Genomic DNA, 24,921 nt, shown 5'->3' on the forward strand with positions numbered 1-24,921 from the left:
GCACAATAATCTCTCTTAGAACCTCAAAATTTATATCTTTTTCATATCTGGAGGGTTATTATCTGAATGACAGAATCCGAAGATGGAAATGGAGACCACGGCAGGTTAGTGCAGAGGACAAATGGGCCGAAGTGCACCAGATTGTGTTGCTGGTTGTATACAGACCGGTGGTATTATGGGTAACACATGAACTACCTGGAGGGGGGCATTTAGGGGAACGAAAGACTCAGGCTAAGGTACAAAAACATTGTTATTGGCCTGGAATACACAAGAATGTGGTTAACTTTTGCCGTATGTGTCATACATGCCAAATGGTAGGTAAGCCACAGACTGCAATAAAACCAGCACCTTCATTGCCATATTTGAAGAACCTTTCACGCAGGTTATAATTCAGTGTGGAGGTCCCCTCCCGAGAACTAAAAGTGGGAACCAGTACATGTTAACCATAACGGATGTGTGTACCAGATTTCCGGAGGCAATTCCATTACGGAATGTCAAGGCAAAAAAAAGGTGGTAGAGGAGTTAGTAGCTTTCTTCACGCGGTATGGACTATCCAGAGAGATTCAGTCGGACCAAGGGTCAAATTTTACTGCTCGGCTGTTTCAGGAGATTATGGATAGCTTAGGTATACAGCCCTTTAAATCTAGCTTGTATCATCCTGAATCCCAGGGAGCTTCAGAAAGATGGCATCAGACCTTGAAGACCATGTTGAGAGCATACTGTCAGGATTACCTGAATGACTGGGAAAGGTATCCCATTCGTATTGTTTGCCATTAAAGATGCCCCAAACAAATCTACTCCATTCACTCCTTTTGAGTTAATATTCAGTCAGGAAGCGAGAGGCCCTTTGAAATGAATTAACGAAAAACTGACAGGACCAAAGTCGGAGATCTCACACTTAGATTATGTATCAGAGGCGAGGGAGAGACTAAATAGAATAGGTGAGTTAGCTAAACAACATCTGAAGAAGGCACAGTGTAGAATGAAGCAGGTGGCAGATAAAAGCTCCGAGATTCGGACGTTTTCCAGAGGGGATGACGTGTTAGTACAGTTACCAGTGATAGGAGATCCCTTCAAAGCCAGGTTTAGTGGTCCCTATCAAATTGATAAAAAGTTGAGTCAGGCGAACTATTTAGTAAATCAGATGGGGAGGGCTAATGCTATTGAACATGAAGTAGACGTATGGAATATTGCTCCAATAAAACAACACCCCTATCAGCTTAATCTTTTCAAAGCCAGACAGGTGGAGATGGAGGTGGAGGATATGCTCAACGAGGATATCATCGAACCAAGCCAGAGCGAGTGGAGTTCGCCGATTGTCTTAGTTCCCAAACTGGACGGGACTCAATGATTCTGCGTGGATTATCAGAATGTCATCGCCGTTACAAAATCAGACTCATATTCAATTCCTAGAATGCAGGACTGCATCGAGAAAGTCGTAGAAGCCAGTTACTTCACCAAGTTGGACTTAATGTGTGGTCACTGGCTGGTACCTTGATCAGAGACGGTGAAATTTCTGCATTTGTAACCCCAAATGGGCTGTATCAGTTTAAAGTGATGCCCTTGAGAATGAAGAACACACCCGCCACATTCCAAAGACTCAGGAACAGAGTTGTGGCTGGGTTAACAAACTGTGCAGTCTATTTGGATGATGTAGTGATCTTTAGTAAGTCCTGGAAAGATCTCCATGGTACAGTTAGTAGAGCTCTTTGAACAACTACGAGAAGCAAAACTGGTGATAAATTTAAATAAAACAGAATTCGCAAAAGCAGAAGTGACATTCTTGGGACATAACATCGGTCAGAGAAGGTTGACCCCATGGAACGCAAAGACAAAGGCCGTTAGGAAGTTCCACGATCAACCTCGAAGAAAGAGGTGCTTCAATTCTTTGAACTCAGCAGATTCTATCGGAAGTTTGTTCCTACCTTCAGTCGTGTAGCGACACCAGTAACTGATTTGCTGAAGAAGAACACAAAGTTTCGGTGGACAGAACAATGCCAGGAGGCATTCGATTATTTGAAATCAATATTAATCACCAAATCAATTTTAGCTACACCAAACTTTTTATTGTCTATTATACTTTAAGAAATAAAGTTGTTAATTTTTACTTCAATTCCTGGCCTCTCAAATTTTCACAGATTGTTGCATGGGATAAATCTTTTTGTGTTGCTGGTTTAAATTAAGCAGGAGAGTTTACCCTGTGTCATAACAAAAGATATAAAAGGGACCCAAGAGGCAAGTTTTTCACACAGAGGGCGGTGTATGTATGGCATGAGCTGCCAAAGGAACTGTTGGAGGCTGGTACAATGACAACATTTAAAAGGCATCTGGATGGGTAGATGAGTAGGAAGGGTTTATAGGGATATGGGCCGGGTGCTGGCAGCTGGGACCAGATTAGGCTAGGATATCCAGGCGGCATGGACGAGTTGGACGGAAGAGTCTGTTTCTGTGATGTACATCTCTACGCCTCAGAGAGAGAGAGAGAGAGAGAGTGAGAGAGAGAGTGAGAGAGAGAGTGAGAGAGAGAGTGAGAGAGAGAGTGAGAGAGAGAGTGAGTGAGTGAGTGAGTGAGTGAGAGAGAGAGAGAGAGAGAGAGAGAGAGAGAGAGAGAGAGTGAGAGAGAGAGTGAGAGAGAGAGTGAGAGAGAGAGTGAGAGAGAGAGTGAGAGAGAGAGTGAGAGCGAGAGTGAGAGCGAGAGTGAGAGCGAGAGTGAGAGAGAGCGAGAGTGAGAGAGCGAGAGCGAGAGAGAGAGCGCGAGAGCGAGAGCGCGAGAGCGAGAGCGCGAGAGCGAGAGCGCGAGAGCGAGAGCGCGAGAGCGAGAGCGCGAGAGCGAGAGCGCGAGAGCGCGAGAGTGAGTGCGCGAGAGTGAGAGCGCGAGAGTGAGAGCGCGAGAGTGAGAGCGCGAGAGTGAGAGCGCGAGAGTGAGTGCGCGAGAGTGAGTGCGCGAGAGTGAGAGCGCGAGAGTGAGAGCGCGAGAGTGAGAGCGCGAGAGTGAGAGCGCGAGAGTGAGTGCGCGAGAGTGAGTGCGCGAGAGTGAGTGCGCGAGAGTGAGAGATCGATAAACTCTGAGATATTAAAGACATCAAAGGCCATGGAGAGAAAGTGGGAATATGGCCTTGAGATAGAGATTGAGTTGCAGTCACATGGAATTGCAGAGTAGACTCAAAGGGCTGAATGGCCTCCTCCTGTTTTTAGTTTTTATGTTTTGCAGCAACGTTTAAACGCCACAAAACCGAGCGAGTCTCAAAGTGGGCAGATGGAATTTTACATAATTACCTCAGTGACTTCGACTTTAATTCAGGCCAAGAGGATAATTTTACCTTGCAGTGCCGGTAAAGACGAGCAGTTATCAGATACGTGAATATAGCTTTGGGAATATGCAGTAACAGAGTCTGCCTTTAGAAACTCAGGCAAATATTGGGAGGCTGGGATTCCAGAAACTTGAGTCCTTACTGCTGATGACATGGGTGTTCCAGTCTTGCGTATCATCACGTATTTTAAAATATCCAAGTGTCTAAACAGCAGGCTTGCTCAGTCAACAGTTTTTGTTTCTTCATGGGATGTCAGCACCAATGGCTAGACCAGCATCTATCATCCATCTCCAACTTCCCTTGGACTAAGGAGTCGGCAAGGGCAAAGGTAATTCCAGAGTCAATCATATTGGATGTGGGGTCACGTGTAGGACAAACTGAGTTTGGCATGTAATTTCCTTCCCAAGTAACATTAGTAACCCAGGTGAGAACTGACAGTAGCTACATGGTCACCAGTAGATTGACTTTTTAATTCCAGAGACTTATCTTGATTTATAGCTCAGCATCTGCCACAGTGGGATTCAAACCCATGTCCTCCGAATATTACTGGCTCAACAACATTACCACTGCACCATCGCCTCCCCAAACTGAAAATCGCATTCAAGTACTTGCACTGTAATTTCGTTTTTGTCAGGGCATCATTATTTCCCATTAAAAACTGTAAAAATTTTAACTTTTACCTCTCCACAACTCTGATGCAAGGTATGGGACCATGGGAGCAGTCATAATACACAAGGCAGCCAGTGCATCTTCATACTCGGCGCTGTGCAGTCTCACTCGTGGAGATGCTTGCTGAAGGGGAGGGGGGGGGGGCGCGGGAGGGAAAGAGAGAAACAATACAACCTTCAATGAGTGCGGAAAGCCAGAGTCCATTTCTCCAAGAGAAACCAACATGTGATCTGCAATGAACAGCACATATGTTATAAGAGCAATTTGGGGGCAAGGAGCTTTGTGAGGAGTACCCATTCTGTCTCCCCAAAGCTTGTCCACCATCGAGAAGGCACAAGGAAGGAATGTGCTCACCATGTGAGTAGCTGCAATAATGCTGATGCAGTTCGACACAATCTGGGATAATGCAGTACAGCTCATTGGCACCCCATTCCCCACTTCCACAAATTGATTGGAATTCTTTGAGGAAGTAACCACAGTGGTTAAGGCCAAACCAGTAGACGGGTATTTAGATTATGGTATCACAAAATATTACTACACATAAGCTCATGAACTTTTGGTGGGGTGGGGGGGGGGGGGGGGGGGGGGGTGTCGAATGCTTGTGGTGGTGGTCGTGTTAGAAAATCATTTCTTATTAGTTAGTCAACAAAGTCAGGTTAAATGGGTCATTTTCACGTTGGTAACTTGTAACAAGTAACATGCAGGGATCTTAATGATATATAAATTCATATAAATGGAAGAGGGGGCTGATTGCATTGTGACCAGATCCGCTGGTGACACACAGAATGGAAGGAAAGCAAGTAGTGAGGACTCAAAGTGCCGGCAAAACAATGTAGATCGTTAAATGAGTGGGCGAACAGTCGGAAAATGTGATAATATCTAAAGGGAAAAATCACAGAATACTGTAGTACAGAGGATCTGGGTGTCTTCGTACAGGAGTCAAACAAAAAGATTAATCATGCAGATACAGTAAACGATTAGGAAGATAAGTGGAAAACATTAGCCTTCATGGTAAAGGTGATAGGGTATAAAAGGAGGGCAGTCAGCAGCGCTACAAACAAAGAACAAAGCACAATATAGCACAAGTACAGGCCCGTTCAGTCCTCCTAGTCTGCGCCACCATATTTTGTCCTTCCATGCTAAAACTGTCTTCGCTTGCAGAATCCATATCCCTCTGTTCCTTCCTAAGCATGTGTTTGTCCAGTGCTTCTTGAATGCTGCTACTGTGTCCCGACTGGATATCGGAAAGACTCTAGGTCAGTTTGATCACGGTGGCACAGTGGTTAGCACTGCTGCCTCACAGCGCCAGAGACCCGGCTTCAATTCCCGCCTCAGGCGACTGACTGTGTGGAGTTTGCACATTCTCCCCGTGTCTGCGTGGGTCTCCTCCGGGTGCTCCGGTTTCCTCCCACAGTCCAAAGATGTGCAGGTCAGGTGAATTGGCCATGCTAAATTGCCCGTAGTGTTAGGTAAGGGGTAAATGTAGGGGTTTGGGTGGGTTACGCTTCGGCGGGGCGGTGTGGACTTGTTGGGCCGAAGGGCCTGTTTCCACACTGTAAGTAATCTAATCTAATGTAAGGAGGGATGTACTGGCATTCAAAGCAGGCAGATATCTGGGATGGAAGTGCTATCTTTGAGGAACGGTGTAACAGGTTGGGACTCCTCTCATTGGATTCTGAAAGAATGAGGGGTGAACTTATTGCAACATGAGATTCTGACAGGGCGCACGTCTAAATCTAGGAGGCACAGTCTTAAATGGGAGATGAGGAGGAATTTCTTCTCTCACAGAATCATTTAGTTTTGAACCAAACTATTCCAGAGAGCAGCAGAGGCTGGGCCATTTAATATACTCAACACAGACACATTTTTGAAGTACAAAGGGTTATAGGGAACAGACAGTTAAAAGCTATAAAGGTAAAAACAATGACTGCAGATGCTGAAAACCAAATACTGGATTAGTGGTGCTGGAAGAGCACAGCAGTTCAGGCAGCATCCAAGTAGCTTCGAAATCGACGTTTTGGGCAAAAGCCCTCCTGATGAAGGGCTTTTGCCTGAAACGTTGATTTCGCTGCTCGTTGGATGCTGCCTGAACTGCTGTGCTCTTCCAGCACCACTAATCCAGTTAAAAGCTATAATCAGACCAGCCAAGATTTTACTGGATAGTGGAGTAGGCTCCAGGGGCCGAATGGCACATGTCCATTTACAACATCTTATATTCCACTTCAGCACAGTGGCATGATTTGAACCAATCAGAAGATACACCGCAGCAACTTGTCAAGGCTTTGACTGAACCTTCAAAACCTGCCACCTCCAGTGCCAGTGGCACATAGCAACAACGCTGCCTGCACATTCTCTCCAAGCCATGCACCATCTTGATGTCGAACTATATCCTTCATTGTCACTGGGTCTAAATCCTGGAACTGCGAGTGTCCCTAGGACTGCAGCAGTTCAGAAAGGAACTCAACACCACCCTCTCCAGGACAATAATTTCGGCCCAGCCAGTGAAGTCCAACCTTCTTGGAAGAAAATTTGAAAGAGAGAATAGTGGGTTAAAACTGCAGTTGCGAATGTGACATAAAGAACAAAAGGAGGACTGAAATCAACACAGCTATGATGGATGAGAGGATCGGAGACAGGAGACCACAACTGTAGGTCGGGGCAAGATCATGGAGTAAGGAGAGTTTTGCAGTCAATTGGTTGGATTAGAGGAAATCTTGAGATGAACAAAGCCACAATTAAAAAACTTCACCCCTCATTCCACAATGTGACAGCGTTCCAAAGTCTCACACAAACAAAGAAGTGCCTAATGTTAGGCTACAGCAATACCACACACACACACAAAATGTTTCTTGACTTTAAAATTAAATCTGAAATATTTCTAGTAGGATCATGAGAACATTCCTAACAGCTGGAACGTAGAAAAGTTGAGAGATTTGGAATAACCTTCATGCCTTGGGGAAGGGCTGTACAAACTGCATTCTTTAGGGAACTGCTTTTAATAGAAACCAGCTGAACAAACTGAAAGAAACATATCGAGGAGGGTTAAGGCTAACTGCTTTCAGTTAAAGATGGCATCAGATGGAGGCTTCTTACATAGAGACATGAGTTGCCGATTAGCTACAGCTTCAGTGTTACATTCAGGCCAGAATACCTCATACTTCATAGATGACCAAGTGGGGTGCTTTAACTGTTGCTGAAACAAATCTGTTTTTACTCATCAGTAACAAGCTACTTTCAGAGGATTGGATCCTCAGAATGAGTTAACTGTTTCCACAGATTTGTTTATTCAATCCACGTGGAAAAGAGAGTGAGAAAGGATAGAGTTCAAAAGATGCCAAAAGTTTTCTCATTATTGGGAACAGTGTTCACGTTGCAATTAATTGCTCAGGCATCTACTGAAGGGAATTTCTTTTTTCACAGCTTCTCAACTCTTGTTTATTATCCAGTGTTACTGAGTATTTTTACAACAAACCTCAAAAAAACCTTTTAAAGTCTAGGAGGAGATTTAAGGAATGGGTCATGAGGTGCAGAGAGAGCAGTCAAGCAACTGGATCTTTAAGAAACAATTGAGCAAGTTTCCACTTTGAGTTTCAAAATAGTTTCTTCAGCAACCGTCCTCTATTGTGCTCTAAATAACACTGAGCATTTCTGTGATTCATTCCTTCGATTAGGCTGCAAATGGACTTCAATCAAAATAAAGACAAATACAAACGGAAATTGCAAAGGGACCAAGCAGCCCCTCCAGTGGCCAAATGGAAAAAGACGAATGATAACTACAGACCTGTCAGCTTGACATCAATAGTGGGACAACTAATGGAGGCCCTAATATGGGATATGGTAAATGTACACTGGCAGAAAAATAAATTAGTACTAGACAGTCAATGTGGCTTTGCCAATGGTAAGTCACGTCTGACAAGTTTAATTGGCTTCTTTGACAAGCAAGTGAATGAGGGTGGTGCTGTGGTTATTGTGTATTTGGACTTTCAGAAAGTATTGGGTGCCACATGGCAGGTTGGTTAGCAAATTAGAAATGTTTTAAATTGATGGGTCCTTGGGAGCATGGATCAGAAGCTGGCTAAAAGATAGGAAACAGATGGTAGGTACAGATGGGCATTTCTCATGCAGTAGACAAGTTGAAAGTGGTATTCCCCAGGGATCCATGTTAGGATCCTTGCTTTTTCTGATTTATTCAAATGAGTGGGAGATGGCTGTTGAGGGCAAAATCTCCAAATTTGCAGCTGATACTAAGCTAGGGAGAATGGGGAACTAGGAGGATGACACTGAGTGACTTCAAAGGGATATTGACTAGTTGGTCAAATATGCAGACTCCTGGCAGATGCATTTCAATGGAGAGAAATGTAAGGTCATGCATTTTGATAGAAGAAACATAGAGAGACAATACAGAATCAATGGTCCGACTTTGAGGGGAATATAGGAGTGGAGGGACCTTGAAGTCCACGTACATGATTCTCTGAAGGTGGCCATGCAAGTTGAAACAGTTAAGGTGGTTTAGAGGAGCCTTTGATTTATAAATAGAGGCATAGTGCATAAAGGTGAGTATGTGATACTGTACCTCTCCAAAGTATCAGTCAGACCACATTTGGGGTACTGCGTTCAGCTCTAGGCACCTTAATTGAAGGAAGAATATTAAAGGTCTGGGCAGTGTTCAAAGGAGATTTACTAGAATGATACCAGGAACGAGGGATTTTAGATACAAGGAAAGATTAGAGAGATTGGGCTGATTCTCCTTGAAGGAGAAAGTGAGGACTGCAGATGCTGGAGATCAGAGCTGAAAATGTGTTGCTGGAAAAGTGCAGCAGGTTAGGCAGCATCCAAGGAGCAGGAGAATTCGGGCTTATGCCCGAAACGTCGATTCTCCTGTTCCTTGGATGCTGCCTGACCTGCTGCGCTTTTCCAGCAACACATTTTCAGCTCTGATTCTCCTTGAAGCAAAGATTAAGAAGTGACCTTATTGAAGTATTCAAAATCATTAACAATTTTGACAGGGTAAAAAAGGATTTCTGTTTCTGCTCATTGGTATATCAGTAACTAGGACTCACAATTTCAAGATTGTCAGCAAGAGAGCTTACAGTGTGATGTGGAGAAACTTCTTTACTCAGAGTTGTAAGGGTTTGGAATGTGCTGCGTGGGAGAGTGGCAGAGGTGGATTCCATAGAAGGGTTCAAAGGTGAGCTGGATATATTTGAAAGTGATAAATTTAGAAGATTACAGAGATAGGGCTGGAAAATGGGACTAGCTGGAGAGCTAACAATGATATGATGGATCAAATGATCTCCTTCTGTACTGCAAAATTCTATGATTCCATATCAAACAAAAATGTGGAGATGTATCTTATGATTGTGAAGTGAAATAAACTATGATAATTGAATTGCAGGATGAATAAAATTTACAGTTTCATCAATAGACTGACAATAACTGCTGTTATCTGCTCTCAACATTCCACTGTTGAAAGAGGTATATGTCTGTAACATAAATATGCAGAATAAATAAAGATTCTTTTTATTTCTACATACTTATGTTTATATTCTCCTGCAGTTCTCCCTTTGGGCGGGAGCCCTTGAGATGTATTTCATGTGGGAAATGGCAGCACCCCCTAACACACCAGGCCACCAACTTAAAACAGCGCTTGCAATTCTTCCCATCTTCACACTGTGATCACTGCCTCGACCTCTTTTAAAAGATATCCAACCACCCTAACAGAAGTAAAAAAACCAGGAACACTTACTTTCCCACATCAAGGATTGTGGAAATTCTGGAATCTCTTTCTCACCATCTCCCTGCCACAACAACAATAAAAAGGGGACTGTCACTGGTTTATAATCCTTGTTCCTACCAGACTGTGGGTGCCCTGGTATCACACGAACTGCAACGGTTCAAGGCAGTTCACAACCCACCTGCTCAAGGGCAATTAGGGATAAGTGATGCAGGCTGCCAGTGATGAGAAGAAAGAGAGAGTCAGATTAAATCTTCTGGACCAAAATCAATTTTACTGAGTTAGCAAGCAAAGAAATAAGGTGTGCAAGTGGAGTTGAGACAGAAATCTGTCCTGATCCAACTGCAAACAGTGCAAACTGGCTGAATAATTTAGTCCTGCTCCTCGGTCAACTCTGTATCCTGGTCACTGTCTTGCTTCCTTTGCCTTCAATGCTCCATCTACCGGCTGGAATGAGGAACAAATGATAATGGGCCACTATAAATGGCCTGCACTATTAACTTGTTGCCTGTCTACTTTAATCAGTTACCTTCAAAGGCTGGTGTTAGTTTTCAAAACTCAACTTGGCTTGCTTAAGTAAGAAGAAAATGAGGTCATTTTGAATTTTCTTTTATTCACTCGTGGGGCGTGAGCTGGGTCATTCCCCACTCAGCAAAAGAAAGTGCTGCTGAGCTGAAGTTTGTATTTGCTACTCCTCCTCCCTTTTAGACAACATTGCAAGAAATAGAAGAATCAAAATACAACTGCCTTGAATGCTGCTGTAAATGTGGTTGAGACTGTCCATACTCCTCCACAGATACCACCAGAGTTGTACTTATCCAACTTGCTGGTGCAGTGAATAAAGTTGTTGTTGAGAAATTTGATTTTATCATCTTCTCAACTTTGTTGGTTGGACAGGATTTCTTTTCACTCTGCAGGCTAACATCTGTCTTTTGTATGTGTCAAAACCGTTCGTGACAGTGTCTTTTGCTTGTTGGAATCTTACCTTCCAAGTCCCAGTCTACCAGACATAACAATTGACATTGAAATCTGGCCCAAAGAAGGGCATTGGTTATTGTCCAGCTGGGTTCTAGACTGCTATATACAGTAAAACAGATGTGGATCTTAATTCAAGACTGCATCCCAAACGTACAAAGTCACATAAGGTAAGTTTTGAGAAGCCATGAAAAGTAGATCATTATTTAAATCATCATTTAGATCATCGCTTGAATCCCCATAGTATACATGGCTATAGGCCAAGTGCTGCAATATGGATTTAGAGTGGAAAGGTGGCTGATGACCAGCACGGACACGATGGGCCAAAGGGACGTCATTCCATGCTGTAAAACTCAATGTCTTTATAATTGTGCTTATCTGCAGATATTCTTTACCACATGTAGGGGGCTCTGGTTCTCAGTAGACTGTGCAACCGTTGTTCACAAAATTAAGCTTTGAGAAGTACACTTGAAAAGATCAAATTGGTTATTTGAGAATTCTGACTGTTTAGTGTAACACCAATGTGCTACTGCACAATAACTTCCCGCTACAACAACGACAACAGAACAATGCGAAGGAGAACAAATAAACAGAACTTTGCTTTGCACCTGAAATGAAGCTCTGGTCAATTGCTCCTCAATGCCAACGAAGAGAGACAAAAGCTGCCTAGCAGATGCTGTGTCCTTCCCCTGACGTGCAGTCTGCCCCTAACCCTCCATTTTGTTGTTAGCAGAGATTTGAGGAACTGCACTTACTGATAAAGCATTTGTGAGGCCCATTAGCCGGGAGATTGCAGCATTCAGCAGGAAATCCTCTGTCATGTAAGCAGTTACCTAAACACATTCAAAAAGCAAAGGAAACAAAATTAAAAACAATTGTTGGCAGCATTTGTCCAGCCCAATGCAATCTACAGACATCTGTCCCCTCTCCAAAATGCGAACAAACCTTTGTACAGCTCGACCCTCTGATCAAGAATGCAAATAATTGCAATCTGTTTATTATTGTAAGGCAGCGTGTGGGGTTCCAATCAAAGTGCTTTCACGCAAGCAAACCAGAGTAGTTAACTATTGCTCATCTGAGCCCAGAGGTTAAAACGCAAGGTCAACTAATTCTAAAATGGTAGACTGAGTGTAGCATGGACCTTGCAGCTGCTCCTGAGATTCAGGATTATTTCTAGATTTACATCTAGATTTCTACATAGATAGGAAAGCTTTGTAGGGATATGGGCCAAGCGCAGGTAGGTGGGACTAGTTTAGTTTGGGACTATGGTCAACATGGACTGGTTGGACCAAAGGGTCCATTTCCGTGCTGTATTACACTGATTCTGTAACTAAGCTACGCTAAAGCCAGAGATCAACTCAACAAAAGCTCGGGGAACATCCCTTTCCTGGTGCATGCCTAATGGAATTGCCTGGAGACCTCACTGCAAAGCAATCTGCACCTCTGCTTCCATGCAGTGTAAATTGCAGTTCCCTTTAAGAGGTGAGATTATTGCAATTCCTTCCTGACATGTGCATGATAAAAAGCTTCAACAACATGTCCCTGTTTTCAGCAATGTGGTAAAAATTGTTTTTCAAACTATTTAGTCTTGGAATTAAATTCTGTTCTGTGTCGGTGAATGTGTGACCAGAGAGGCGAGTCACAGTTTTTAATTTCTCAGTGAAGGTGTGGAAAAAGACAATGGCTCAATCATTGGAACTGGTTTTTATTTCTCCCAGGTGAATTGCCTCCTCCCGCCAAAAGCTTTGCTGTCAATTTTCTTTCTGAAGGTGCCAATGCCACATTAAGCTTTAGCTCCAAATGCATTTCACAGACTGGAAGATGGTGAACGCAACTCCTTTATGCAAAAAGGGAGTGAGACAGAAAGCAGGAAAATAGAAGCCAGCAAGGATCTCCCAGCTAGAAATGTTAGAGGCTAGCAAAAAAGAAATTATAGCAGGGCACTTGGACAACTTCAGAGTAATCATGCAGAGTTAACATGGTCTTGTGAAAGCGAAATCAAGTTTGATCTATCTATTTGGTTCATCTATGTCCTTTAGTGAAAGAAATCTGCTGGCGTTACCTGGTTTGAGCCAATATGCAATTCCAGACCCACAGCAATGTGTTGACTACCTCCTGAAATGCCCAAACGAGCCATTGAATTCAAGGGGAGTCAGGTTTGGGCAACCAGTGCTGGCCTGGTCAATGACGCCCACATCCCATTAAAGAATAAACAAGAAAAATAAATAAATCCATGGGAATCCCAATCCAATCTCTCACCATTAACCAGCGAGCGACATGGTGGCCAAATGCAACTCCACAGTGCAGATCAACTAACAGTACAATACACACTAATGTTAGCACCTGACTGACCTGTCTGGTCGTAAGCCTGAACATATTCCATAGACAGTATATATCTGTTAACTTAGTTTTCTTATTCATTCTCTACCTTCCGACCACCATTTATTGTCATTTCTCCCCTGACTAAGCAGACTCCCAATATCTCAGACAGGAAGCAAAAGGCTACAGGTAACTTGACAATGTTGGACAAAAATGATCTACATTGCAAAATGCAATTACGTGCAAGATGAGACAGCGCGCACCGATTTTAAACACAAAAACATTCCCTCCAACCACTCGGATGGACGCAAGGCCGAAGTGGCTTCTAGACTGGTTGATCACAAAATGGTTGCTCAGTTTTAGCTGTTGGAAGGGCAAATAAAAAGGGTACAATCACAGATTTATTACTGTGCAGAAAGCCATTTGGCCCATCATGTCCGTACTGGCTCTCCAACTTCGCTTTGGCTATCTCCTACCATCTCGCCATAACCCTGAGCACATTCTCTTTTGAATCCTTCAATTGGAGCTGCCTCCATCACACTTCCAGGCAATCCATTCCAGCCTTAAACCACTCACTGCATGAAAATGCTTTTTCTCGTACTGCTTTCGGGTTTTTCTCCCCCAAGATTCCAAATACAACGGAACAGCTTGTAAACTTGTAATTACTGCTCCAAGAAATTGAGGTAATCAGCTCCAGCACTACAAAAAAAACTTCAAAAACAAAAAGCAGCTCTTACAGCCACGATTTTCTCTGCCAGAGGAGATGGTGGAGGCCGGTAAAATTACAACACGCAAAAAGCATCTGGATGGGTACATGAATAGGAAAGTTTAGAGGGATATGGGCCAAGTGCTGGCAAATGGAACTGGATTCGGTTAGGATATCTGATGGGCATGGACTAGTTGGATCGAAGGATCTGTTTCTGTGCTGTACATCCTTTCTCCAGATACTCTGAATCTTTGCCCACTCGTTCTCCTTGCTTTCCTGAACGGGAATAGTTTCTCTCCACATAGTCTCTGGGACAGTGATGTGAACGAGGAGTTTTAGCTGCTGTTTTTCCTATTCTCTTCAATCAAGTTCAGTCAAGCTGTGCATTAAGTGCCAACTAAAGCAAGTGAGCAGGTAATTGGTCCCAGAAGGTTTCATATCTCCACTTGTTAACACTACGTTCTGATGAACTGGTGCAATTTGATCCATTTGTACTGATGCTGCTGGTCAGTTTTCTACCTCACTGGCGCACAGGGTTTTTGAACAGAGGCAAGGGAAGGGAGAGGGTACAGCAGCTGAGAAAAGGGGAGGGGGGGGGGGCAGGGTCTATCAACGAAGGAGGGGAGATAGGAAAAATCCAGGGAAATCAAAGTAAGGGAGACGGGGGGGGGGGGGGGGGGGGGGGAGATGTGAGGTAAGCGTCAGGACTAAAAGATGTGGGAGATTGGAGAATGCGGAGTCAAGGTAAGGGAGGATGGATTGGAGGAGGAGGGAGTCCCAGTAAGAGGGTGGGGAAGGGGGGAGTTAAGGAAAGGCAGGAGTGCACATGGAGGGGTGAGGGTCGAATGAAGTGAGATAAGGAGAGGAGGAATGGCCTTGGGTGCTAACTTTCTTAATGGCTCAGTGCAGGAGAGCTCTCGGTTGAAGGGAGTCGAATGCAAACCAGGCCACTATTGCTGCCCAGTGTTTAGTGCATGGCAGGTGAGGGCGAGAGAGAAGGAAGAGGATTCTTCCTCATGCCTGTGCTCACGGAGGGAGGAGTCACCATCTCTCTGCTCAGTAGCGAAATGTTCTGCTGATGTCCGACATGCCGATTCAAGGCTCAGGAGGTAACTCCAACCATCTGTTTGGGAAAGAAAGGGTTGCTGTGCTCTGTGTTGTTCACTCAGCTGAGGTGATGTGGCTCTCATGTGTAAACGCCCCCTCGTGGACTCTTTAAGAATTTAACTTCAGTTACATCTACTGCTTCCCAAAGCAAAGTTCAGCACATGGATGATCAGTGGAAAGCTTATCAATCTTTAGAACTTGCCTTGGTTACACCCCATTGCACTAACACTGCCACCTACAGGCGCACAATCTCAGGTATTCAGTGGATGCAAAGTTTCTTGCCTGCCCGGGGAATTTTCTGTACAGGAGGTTCCCAATTTATAAATGTCCAACGTACGAATGTTTCCTGTCCTTCCAACAGATTTGGAATGACATTATCACAACATTTACAGCACAGAAACTGACTACTCAATCCGACAGACTTACACTCATCTTTATTTTCTTTTTAGATTACTTACAGTGTGGAAACAGGCCCTTCGGCCCAACAAGTCCACACCGCCCCGCCGAAGCGTAACCCACCCATACCCCTACATCGACATCTACATCTACCCCTTAACTAACACTACGGGCAATTTAGCATGGCCAATTCACCTGACCTGCACATCTTTGTGACTGTGGGAGGAAACCGGAGCACCCGGAGGAAACCCACGCAGACAGTCAGTCGCCTGAGGCGGGAATTGAACCCGGGTCTCAGGCGCTGTGAGGCAGCAGTGCTAACCACTGTGCCACCGTGCCGCCCACAGGTGGTGGCCTTCACTCATCCCTTATAAAGGGCCTTCACTCATCCCTTTTCAGCTCATACCACAAGAATCTCCAATTATCCCTTTTCTGTCACGTTTTAACTAGTATCTCCCAGAATACACCTAAGTTATTCATCTCGGTCTTTGTAGCAGGTTTCTCTGTTAAATTCCCTGTGCTAAACAAAGAGCAAGGATTGTTTATTAAATACACTTGTCACAATACACAACTAAATAAAGTGCCCTGATTTTGGCAATTAACAGTCATTAGCTTGGTTGTTTGATTTGTGATTTGTGATTTTCTTGCTTGCAGCTTGACAGATGTGCCTGTTCGGAGGTATGACTCAGTCCCTCTTACCTCCTCAAAAGCAGGTCACTTCAGAGGAGATCGCACTTGCTTCTTTTTTTCTACATAGGGGAGACCAAATGTAAACTAAGGGAACGCTTCACCGAGCATCCCAGCCAGGCCCAGCCTGACCTCCCAGCCACCGCCCATTTCAATGTTCCCTCTCGCTCCCTCTCCAACATGACCATCCTCGGCCTCCACCATTGCCTCAGGTGAATCAGACTGCACAAGGGAGGAACACCATCTCAACTTCCGCCTGGACAGCCTCCAGCCCGGAGGACTCAACATTGAGCTCTCCGATTTTAAATAATGTCCCCATGCATCCCCCCCTTTCCCTTTCCATCCCTCTGACTGACCCTTCCTTCCAGCTACCAACCGGACACATCCTTCCTATCGACCAACCAGGATGGACCCACCACCTGCGTTCACCTATTACTACCTCACCATTCCACCCCTCTCCTTAGCCAAAACCTGCTTTATCTGCAGCTCCCCTTATCCCTGCCTCCATTCCTGAAGAAGGGTTAACACCCGAAACGTTGACTTCTCCACCTCCTGATGCTGCCTGGCTTGCTGTGTTCTTCCAGCCTCTTATTTGGCTACTTTAGATTCCAGCATCTGCCTTTTTTTTTGCCTCTTTCCACCAGGGCAGTTTTTTGGGGTGAAGAGCAGGTTAAAGACAGCAAGTAAACGCACACACACACACACTCCACATCTCACCAGCTTGTGCTACATTACTGCACAGTCACCGGTCATGACCGAATAACTAAGACTAAGCTCAGACTGCTGGAGTTTGCAGTCAGTTTTATCTTTTTGAGCTGGAGGACGCCAATGATGACGACGGCTGGCCTTAGGATTTTGGGATGTTTCACAGCTTCTTTCTGTTAATGATCTCCTCCTCCTTAAGGATGCGAAAATAATCGATCCACATAAACAGAACCGGAAACATCAACTTTCAAAGAGATTCATTGCTCTCAGAGGGAAAGAAGGAATTTAGAGTTGGATAGATCTTTGACAGATGAAGGCCTCAGAGGCTATGGGAGAGGGCAAATCAGAGAGTCGAATTAAGGCCACTACCAAATCAGTCATGATCCTACTGGAAAGCAGAGCAGGCTCAAAGGGCTGAATGGCCTCTCCTCCTACTCTTGCTTTCCTAGCGACTGGAGCCCTTCTGTGATGTGAGATCCATCAACAGACCTCAACTACTCCAGGTTCTAGGCGTAGACATGCAAAAAGGGCAGCCATGCATCCAGCAAGATAGACAGGCAATTACCTGTGACACGGTGTAGTTTTTTAACTGCCATATTTTCTTGGCTTCGTCTGTCTCGTTTTTGTTCAGCAGGTCAGAACTAGGGGTCACTCCTGCACGGTGAGCGGCGATCAGCTTTGTTACCAGAGCCCACAGTCGGACTTGCCACCTCAGCACTCCAGGAATGGTATCCGCTGGATGAAAAGAGAAAAGTGTTTTTTCAATTCTTCCGTGAGACGTGACGTTACTGGTGAGGCCAACATTTGTTGCCAATCCCCAATTACCCTTGAACTGAGTGACTCCTCACTTCACTTTTATTTGGAGTGGGGGGGGCTGGACAAAAGGGGTCAACTTGTGTGCTCAAACTGAAGGATGTTAAAATGCAGGTATGGAGCACTTGCCCAATTCAGACATTAGTGATGATAAAGGATCCAACCATCAGGCACATCTGCAGAAAGAAGGTTTTGCTACTGTGCTCCAGAAAGATGCCTTTAACAAATTTGGTCAACAGCCCAGTGCAATATATTCAGCTTTCAACATGAGCAAATCCATCAGGAATGACTGGGGATTTTGCGTTAATTTTAGGGTCCTTAATCTAAGGACCATTTTTAACGTGATTGCGACTGACTGTATTACCTTATAATATATTGGTACCCACCATCACGCAGATCGAAGACACTTTGACTTGATTACTCAGCTACGGATTGTAATCCAACTGTTAATGTTGAAAGGAGGGTGTGCCTTAAGTACATACTTCTTAAACAATGTCTTCTAACCTCTAATTTAATCTCTTTTTTTTATAAAAAGAGTGCAATGAATTGCACTTAAAGCCAACAGTTTGTTTTCATAGTGTAGGGTGGAAGTTTATTTAAAAATCTGCAATCTTGTTCTCCTCCCGAAAGGGGAATCATCTTGATTGAAATTTCACTGGGCAAAGCCCTGGAAAATTATTTCCCAACAGCACTGTGGTGTTCCGACATCCCAAGGGCAGCAGCTGTTTAAGAAGGCAGCTCACCACCACCTTCACCAAGGATAACAGGGATGGGCACTAAATGCCAGCCCAGTCAGAGACACCCACAATCCCCTGAGCTAGGACCCAGGGCTGAGGGAGAGGGTACATCATGGTCTAATAACTGGGATCTGAGGACCCCGGTTTTGCTGGGACCAGGGGCACGGTGGACCAGAAACTGCACTGGAGCGGTTCAATCCCAGCCCCTGACATAAGAGAAATATTAAAAGAAAATTAAAAAATCAGTCTTCACTTTGCTCAGGGAGCATAGCCAATTCTCAGGTGATAGCAACATTATGTTAGACCCTGTCGGTATCACGTTTCTCTGTGTTCTGTCGACAACAATAACTCAGTTTTGTATTTGCGGTAAGTACAAAGCACAGCTACCTGTCAAAAATACAGACTTCAATTCAAATCTCCCCATTAAAAGGCCAGCCCTCTACTGCTGTCACCATCACTCCAGCTGCAAACAATGATAAAATAGCTAGGGAGAAAAACAGGGTTAGAGGTGGAAAGGGAAAGATGAATGAAAAAGTATTCCTTTCCTGAACTCTGTCTGAGTCCTGGAACGGCTTCCAATGGTGCCATAATGACTTGCGACATAGTCTTTTTTTTTTGTCAGTGAGTTGATACGATTAGCTCAGTTGGCTGAACAGCTGACACGGCGTTGCAGAGTGACGCTAACAGCATGGGCTCAGTTCCCATGGTTACCTACTGGCTGAGGTTACTGTGATGTATGCTCCTTCAGAAACATCCCCCCCGCTTGCCAGAGGCCCAGAGACTTCACAGGTTAAACCACCACCCGTCGCTTCTCGCGAATGATTGGATCACAGTTAGCGCCATCGCAGCCCTGTGGTCCAGTCGGATTATGCTGACTTTTACACCAGAGTGTATCGAAAAGGTGCTACTGTGCAAAACAATTTTACTGCAGGGCATCAGTCCCTTACTTTTAATGTCCCACAGAATATCCTGTTGAGGAGGGGCTGCATACAGGATGTACAGGCGTACAGTGTCAATCCCATACTTCTGGATCATTTCTGCTGGGTCGACGCCATTGTGTTTGGACTTGCTCATTTTTTCCCAGGTGATCTGCAAGTTTTCAGAAGTGCCAGCATGGAGAGGGTCAGGACCTGGAAGGGGGAAAAAAAAACAGCGACAAGAGAAAAGTCAATAAAATTAATTGTATCACACTGAATTTGTTGGCTATGAGCTGCCCAAAACAAAGCCAACTTCACAACAGTAAAACAGATCACACCCATTCACTGGGAAGAATTAACCCTGACACAAGGGACTGATTGTCTGTTGCTGATTGTCTGAACTAGAGTCAAAGCACATACAGAAAACTTGTTACAACAAAAATTAAATTTTTTTTTGCTTTTTGTATGCATGATGAAAACATACATTGCACATTTTGGACAGCAGCAATTGCAACTGGCTGGGGAATGTAAAACACAGGGACAGCCATTTAAGACTGAAGAAGATATTTCTTCACTCAAAGACAGAGGGATCCTCACCCTCTTGAAGTGTTGGAGGGATCAGTGACTGGGGTGCAAGCGGGCATCAGAGCCGCCCCGCATTTGCCACGGGACTGTGCCTACATCGGTAAAACTATAGGAATTCATTTTGTGTTTTAAACGGCAGCCGCAGCTTAAACCCACAGAACTCAGCAGCTGCCGGTCCACCCACGTGACCGGGAGATGGGAGCCAGAGGACAGATCAAATCCACACTAGGCCAGGCACTAACCATGACTCATAGACCGAAACTCCGGAGCTAATTAATACGGAGACCCATCTCCTAATCAAATCAAGAGACTGACTGAAACACACCCATATTCATCAATACAGAACCATCCTGACACAAAGGACAGGCATCCACCAGACAGGACCGAACAGACTAATACACACCAGCACCCCAAGGGAACAAAGGGGGGTGCTCGCCTCCAGCCCTCACAGAGAGAGACAAGCAGATAGTACCCGGACCCGTTTCCATAATCCAATGAGCACCCTATTGTGTGTACACTGCAACTCTCCAGGGACGGCAGGAAACCCACCATTTGCACCTACTCCAGCGATGATGGGGAACTATCATCCCATTCATACTCAATATCCTCACATCCTGACAAAGAAAGGTATATAATGTGTAGCAGCGCGCGGGAACAGCAGAACAGCCGAGATTCAGACCTCGGTTGGTCACCGCCGGTGTTACTGTATCAATAAATGTTACCGATTGTTGAACCGCACTCTGGGCTCGGACTGATATCATTTAATCCGCGCTAACAATTGGGGGCTTCGTCCTGGATAACGACGGCTGCTGGATCCCTGCGATGGCGCTGGGTGAGTATCTTTACTCTTTTACTTCTCGCGTAAAAGTCTCCCAGTGCCCCCCGAGGGACTTCACTGCCAGCCGTTATCTGAACCTGTGAACAGAGTGAGTCCAGCAGTCGTGTAACGGTAGAGTACTCTTTAAAAGTGTGTGTGTGAGTGAGTGATCCTTCGCGGGTGGGCAATTGGGGTCACGGAACACTAGTAAATGTGTGCGTGATTATTATTATTGCTGTTTATTGTTAATGTGCTACTGTGACTGACTGACTATCCTTGGACCGACGACTTTATGTACGAGACCCCGACAGATTGATCCCCCCTGTTTAAAAACCGACCAAACAAGCCTTCCTGGTTGACCTCTGCAGTGGGAGATAGGGGACTCCATTGTACATTGAGCCCGGTTTTAGCGCCTTCCTTGCGTACGCAGTAGAGGCTGGGAGGTCTACGCGCTACAAGAAGGGAAGTCCTCCAAACCAGCCCGAGATGCGGAGCCTCTGGGCCGAGCGACGGTTACGCGCTCTGTCCATTGACTTTGCGGTCCCGAGGTGTTGGCCTCTGCAGGATCAGGCGCGGTTAGGTCTGAGTTCACGCCCCCCGCCCTTGCACTTGGGCCGCGGGTTCACACCCCCCCTCCCCTTGCACTCGGGCCCCTGGTTCACACCCCCCCCCCTTGCACTCGGGCCCCTGGTTCACGCCCAGTGTTCGCGGGGTACACACGGCCGCTGAATGTCAGGTGGTGAGAGAGAGACTCACGGAAACCCGGGGTCACACGCTCAGGAATCGACACGCGCCCCGTCTGTAACTATCCCCACCCCTGCCCAGGTTGACCCGTGGGGCGAGGGTTCGACTAACAGGGACTGGGCTCCCCAACTGGGAGATTAATAAGCTTAGTGCCAGCGACATCTCTTAGCACGCCTGCTAGCTTTACTTTAATTTAGCTTCTGTCAAGTTACACCCGCTGCGCCCCTACCATGGGTGGAAGCGCGGCTGAAGACCTAGATTGGGGGCCGGAGGGTTCCCTTACCCGTTTTATTGCCGACGAGAATAAAAAAGTTACTAAGGCTATGCTTCACTCAGGCTGGCGGCCCGCTGACCTGCTGGATGTACAGCACGAGTGGTGGGTCCGCCAGAAGAAAGATAGGTACGAGAAAGCTTGCATCCTGGTGCTACAGGCACACGTTAGGTTTGCTGGCAAGGTTCAGCTTGATGTCCAAGACAAGAAAAGCAGGCCACAGAGCACCTAGAAGCCCAGGCGCTTGCTGCCCGTACGGTTTTACCGACCTTATCCGATGCGCCCAGCGCCCCACCGTCCCCAACCTGTGACTGGGAGGGGCTCACGGACAATCCAGACCCCCGGGAATTGCACACGGGCTATGCCCGTGCAGCCCCGGTGCAAGTTGAATATACCCCCGGGGGACGGGAGAGGGGACGGGCCACGACCCTTGCCCATAACCCCCGCCTTAAGATGACCTACGTCTCCCTGACCCCGGGCGACACCATGAAACTTCTGGACAGGCTCCCCACCCTTAAACCTCGGCACAATAACGGTGAATTTTGGCAGAGGCTTAGGGAGATGCAGATCTGCCACAACCTTCACAATAGGGACATGGTCGATCTGATCCGGACCAAACTCTCGGAGAACCTGTGGTCCAGGCTCCAGCCCGCGCACCAGAATGGGTCCTGGTGCGCTGACCTCAGCGACAGCCGTCGCGAACAGGAGGTTTGCCCTCACCGACTTCAAGGCTGATGTCAGCGAGGCGCTCGGTCATACACCGGTCGACTGGAACGCCATTGTGGGTATCACTCAGAAACCCGGGGAGGGCGCCCAGGAATATGGGGTCCGCAAGTTTGAGGCGTTCCGAGCACACAGCGGGGTTCCCGACGCTGATAAGCAGAACCCCACATTTGTCCCAATTATACAAAGACGGCCTGAGCCCCACACACCAGGCAGTACTACGGACAGGCCTGGTGCCCTATGTCACCTTTGCGGAGCTTGAGAACTGGGCCATGTCCCTTGATGGGTGCCCACTGAATCTGTCACTGCGCTTGCCCCCAGTGTGCCCATCGCCCGGGACTGGGCCAAGGACGGTGCCTTCGGGACCATCTGCCAACTAGTCCCAGAGGTGTGGGCCACGAGCAAGCAGGACTGCGGCCTCGTCCGCTCCCCTCCTGAGCGGATACCCGGTCCCATACACACCGACAATACCCGATTAAACCTGAGGCACTGCGCGCCACTGAGGCAATCGTTGCCGAGCTCACCCGGCACGGCGTCCTGCGCCCCACGGTGTCCACCACCAACTCCCCTATATGGCCAATCCGGAAGCTGGATGGGAGCTACAGGCTCACCATTGACTACACGGCACTCAATAGGGCTACCCCAGGCCGCTCCACTGGCCTCACTCCCTTTGAGCTCATGACGGGGAGGGCCATGTGACTACAAGAGAATGTCATTGTCGGGGGGGGGAGAAGACATGGCCCCCCTGAGGGACAGGATGACGTGTTATATCTGGCAGCTGGACACACAACTGCGGGCCCTTAGACAAACTACGCGCGACCAGCAGGACATTAGGGACCAGACAAAACTGCAACTGCATCTGCCCCCAACCCCTTCCCGGTGTTAGGGACAAAGTCCTGGTCAGGGCCGCCCCCGACCGGCCCAGCTTCGCCCCCCGGTGGCTGGGACCGCACGAAATCATCCTCACCAGCGACACTTGCACCTGTGTTGACATGAAAGGAAAGGGCAGATGGAAACACTGGTCCCAGCTTAAACCCTTCCCTTAAGCCCTGACCGGACAGACACCTCCCCCACCCGCCCCCCCCTCATGGCCCAACATTTCAACTCCCCCTCCCACTCTGCCGAGGACATGGAGGTCCTGGGCCTCCTTCACCTCTGCTCCCTCACCACCAGATGCCTGGAGGAAGAACGCCTCATCTTCCGCCTCGGAACACTTCAACCCCAGGGCATCAATGTGGACTTCAACAGTTTCCTCATTTCCCCTTCCACCACCTCGCCCTAGTTCAAAACTTCCAGCTCAGTAACTGTCCCCATGACTTGTCCGGACTTGTCCTACCTGCCTATCTTCTTTTCCACCTATTCACTCCACCCTCTCCTCCTTGACCTATCACCTTCATCCCCTCCCCCACTCACCCATTGTACTCTATGCTACTTTCTCCCCACCCCCACCCTCCTCTAGCTTATCTCTCCACGCTTCAGGCCTTTATTCCTGATGAAGGGCTTTTGCCCGAAACGTCGATTTCAAAGCTACTTGGATGCTGCCTGAACTGCTGTGCTCTTCCAGCACCACTAATCCAGAATGTAGGGAAATAGATGCTGACATCTTGAAAAATGCCCATATTACAGAGGAGGAAGTGCTGGATGTCTTGAAACACATAAAAGTGGATAAATCCCCTGGACCTGATCAAGTGTACCTAAATCTCTGTGGGAAGCTAGGGAAGTGATTGCTGGGCCTCTTCCTGAGATATCTGTATCATCAATAGTCACAGGTGAGGTGTTGGAAGACTGGAGGTTGGTTAACTTAGTGTCACTGTTTAAGAAGGGTAGTAAGGACAAGTCAGGGAACTATAGACCAGTGAGCCTGACGTCGGTGGTGGGCAAGTTGTTGGAGGGAACAGGATGTACATGCTTTCGGAAAGGCAAGGACTGAGTAGGGATAGTCAACATGGCTTTGTGTGTGGGAAATCATGTCTCACAAACTTGATTGAGTTTTTTGAAGGAACAAAGAAGATTGATGAGGGCACAGCAGTAGATGTGATCTACATGGACTTCTGTAAGGTGTTCAACAAAGTTCCCCATGGGAAACTGGTGAGCAAGTTTAGATGTCAGGGAATACAGGAAGAACCAGCCATTTGGATACAGAACTGGCTCAAAGGTAGAATACAGAGGGTGGTAGTGGAGGGTCGTTTTTCAGACTGGAGGCCTGTGACCAGTGGAGTGCCACAAGGATTGGTGCTGGGTCCACTACTTTTCATCATTTATATAAATGATTTGGATGTGACCAGAAGAGGTATAGTTAGTAAGTTTGCAGATGACACCAAATTTGGAGGTGTGGTGGACAGCGGAGGTCACCTCAGATTACAACAGGATCTGGACCAGATGGGCCAATGGGCTGAGAAGTGGCAGATGGAATTTAATTCAGATAAATGTGAGGTAAAAGCATTTTGGGAAAGCAAATCTTAGCAGGACCTATACATGTAATGGTCAGGTCTGTAGGTGTGTTGCTGAACAAAGAGACCTTGGAGTGCAGATTCATAGCTCCTTGAAAGTGGAGTCGCAGGTAGATAGGATAGTGAAGAAGGCGTTTGGTATGCTTTCCTTTATTGGTCAGAGTATTGAGTACAGGAGTTGGGAGGTCATGTTGCAGCTGTACAGGACATTAGTTAGGCCACTGTTGGAATATTGCATACAATTCTGATCTCCTT

General features: G+C 46.5%; 1 protein-coding gene across 3 annotated transcripts in view; it reads right to left on the reverse strand.

Moving 5' to 3' along the window:
- The window catches only part of lars2 (leucyl-tRNA synthetase 2, mitochondrial), a 115,221-nt gene that overhangs the window by 20,515 nt on the left and 69,785 nt on the right, over window positions 1-24,921 (reverse strand). For 2 of the 3 annotated variants that reach the window (XM_072560374.1, XM_072560375.1), the window contains exons 16-19: window positions 19,107-19,289; window positions 17,175-17,344; window positions 11,445-11,522; window positions 3,992-4,103 (exon numbers count right to left, since the gene is read on the reverse strand). In XM_072560374.1, coding sequence (XP_072416475.1) covers window positions 3,992-4,103; window positions 11,445-11,522; window positions 17,175-17,344; window positions 19,107-19,289 — 543 coding nt within the window. The remainder of the gene's footprint in view (window positions 1-3,991; window positions 4,104-11,444; window positions 11,523-17,174; window positions 17,345-19,106; window positions 19,290-24,921) is intronic. The other variant, XR_011954996.1, reaches the window with a different exon arrangement.

Source organism: Chiloscyllium punctatum, chromosome 41 (genome assembly GCF_047496795.1).
Source record: "Chiloscyllium punctatum isolate Juve2018m chromosome 41, sChiPun1.3, whole genome shotgun sequence".
Taxonomy (NCBI): Eukaryota; Metazoa; Chordata; class Chondrichthyes; order Orectolobiformes; family Hemiscylliidae; genus Chiloscyllium; species Chiloscyllium punctatum.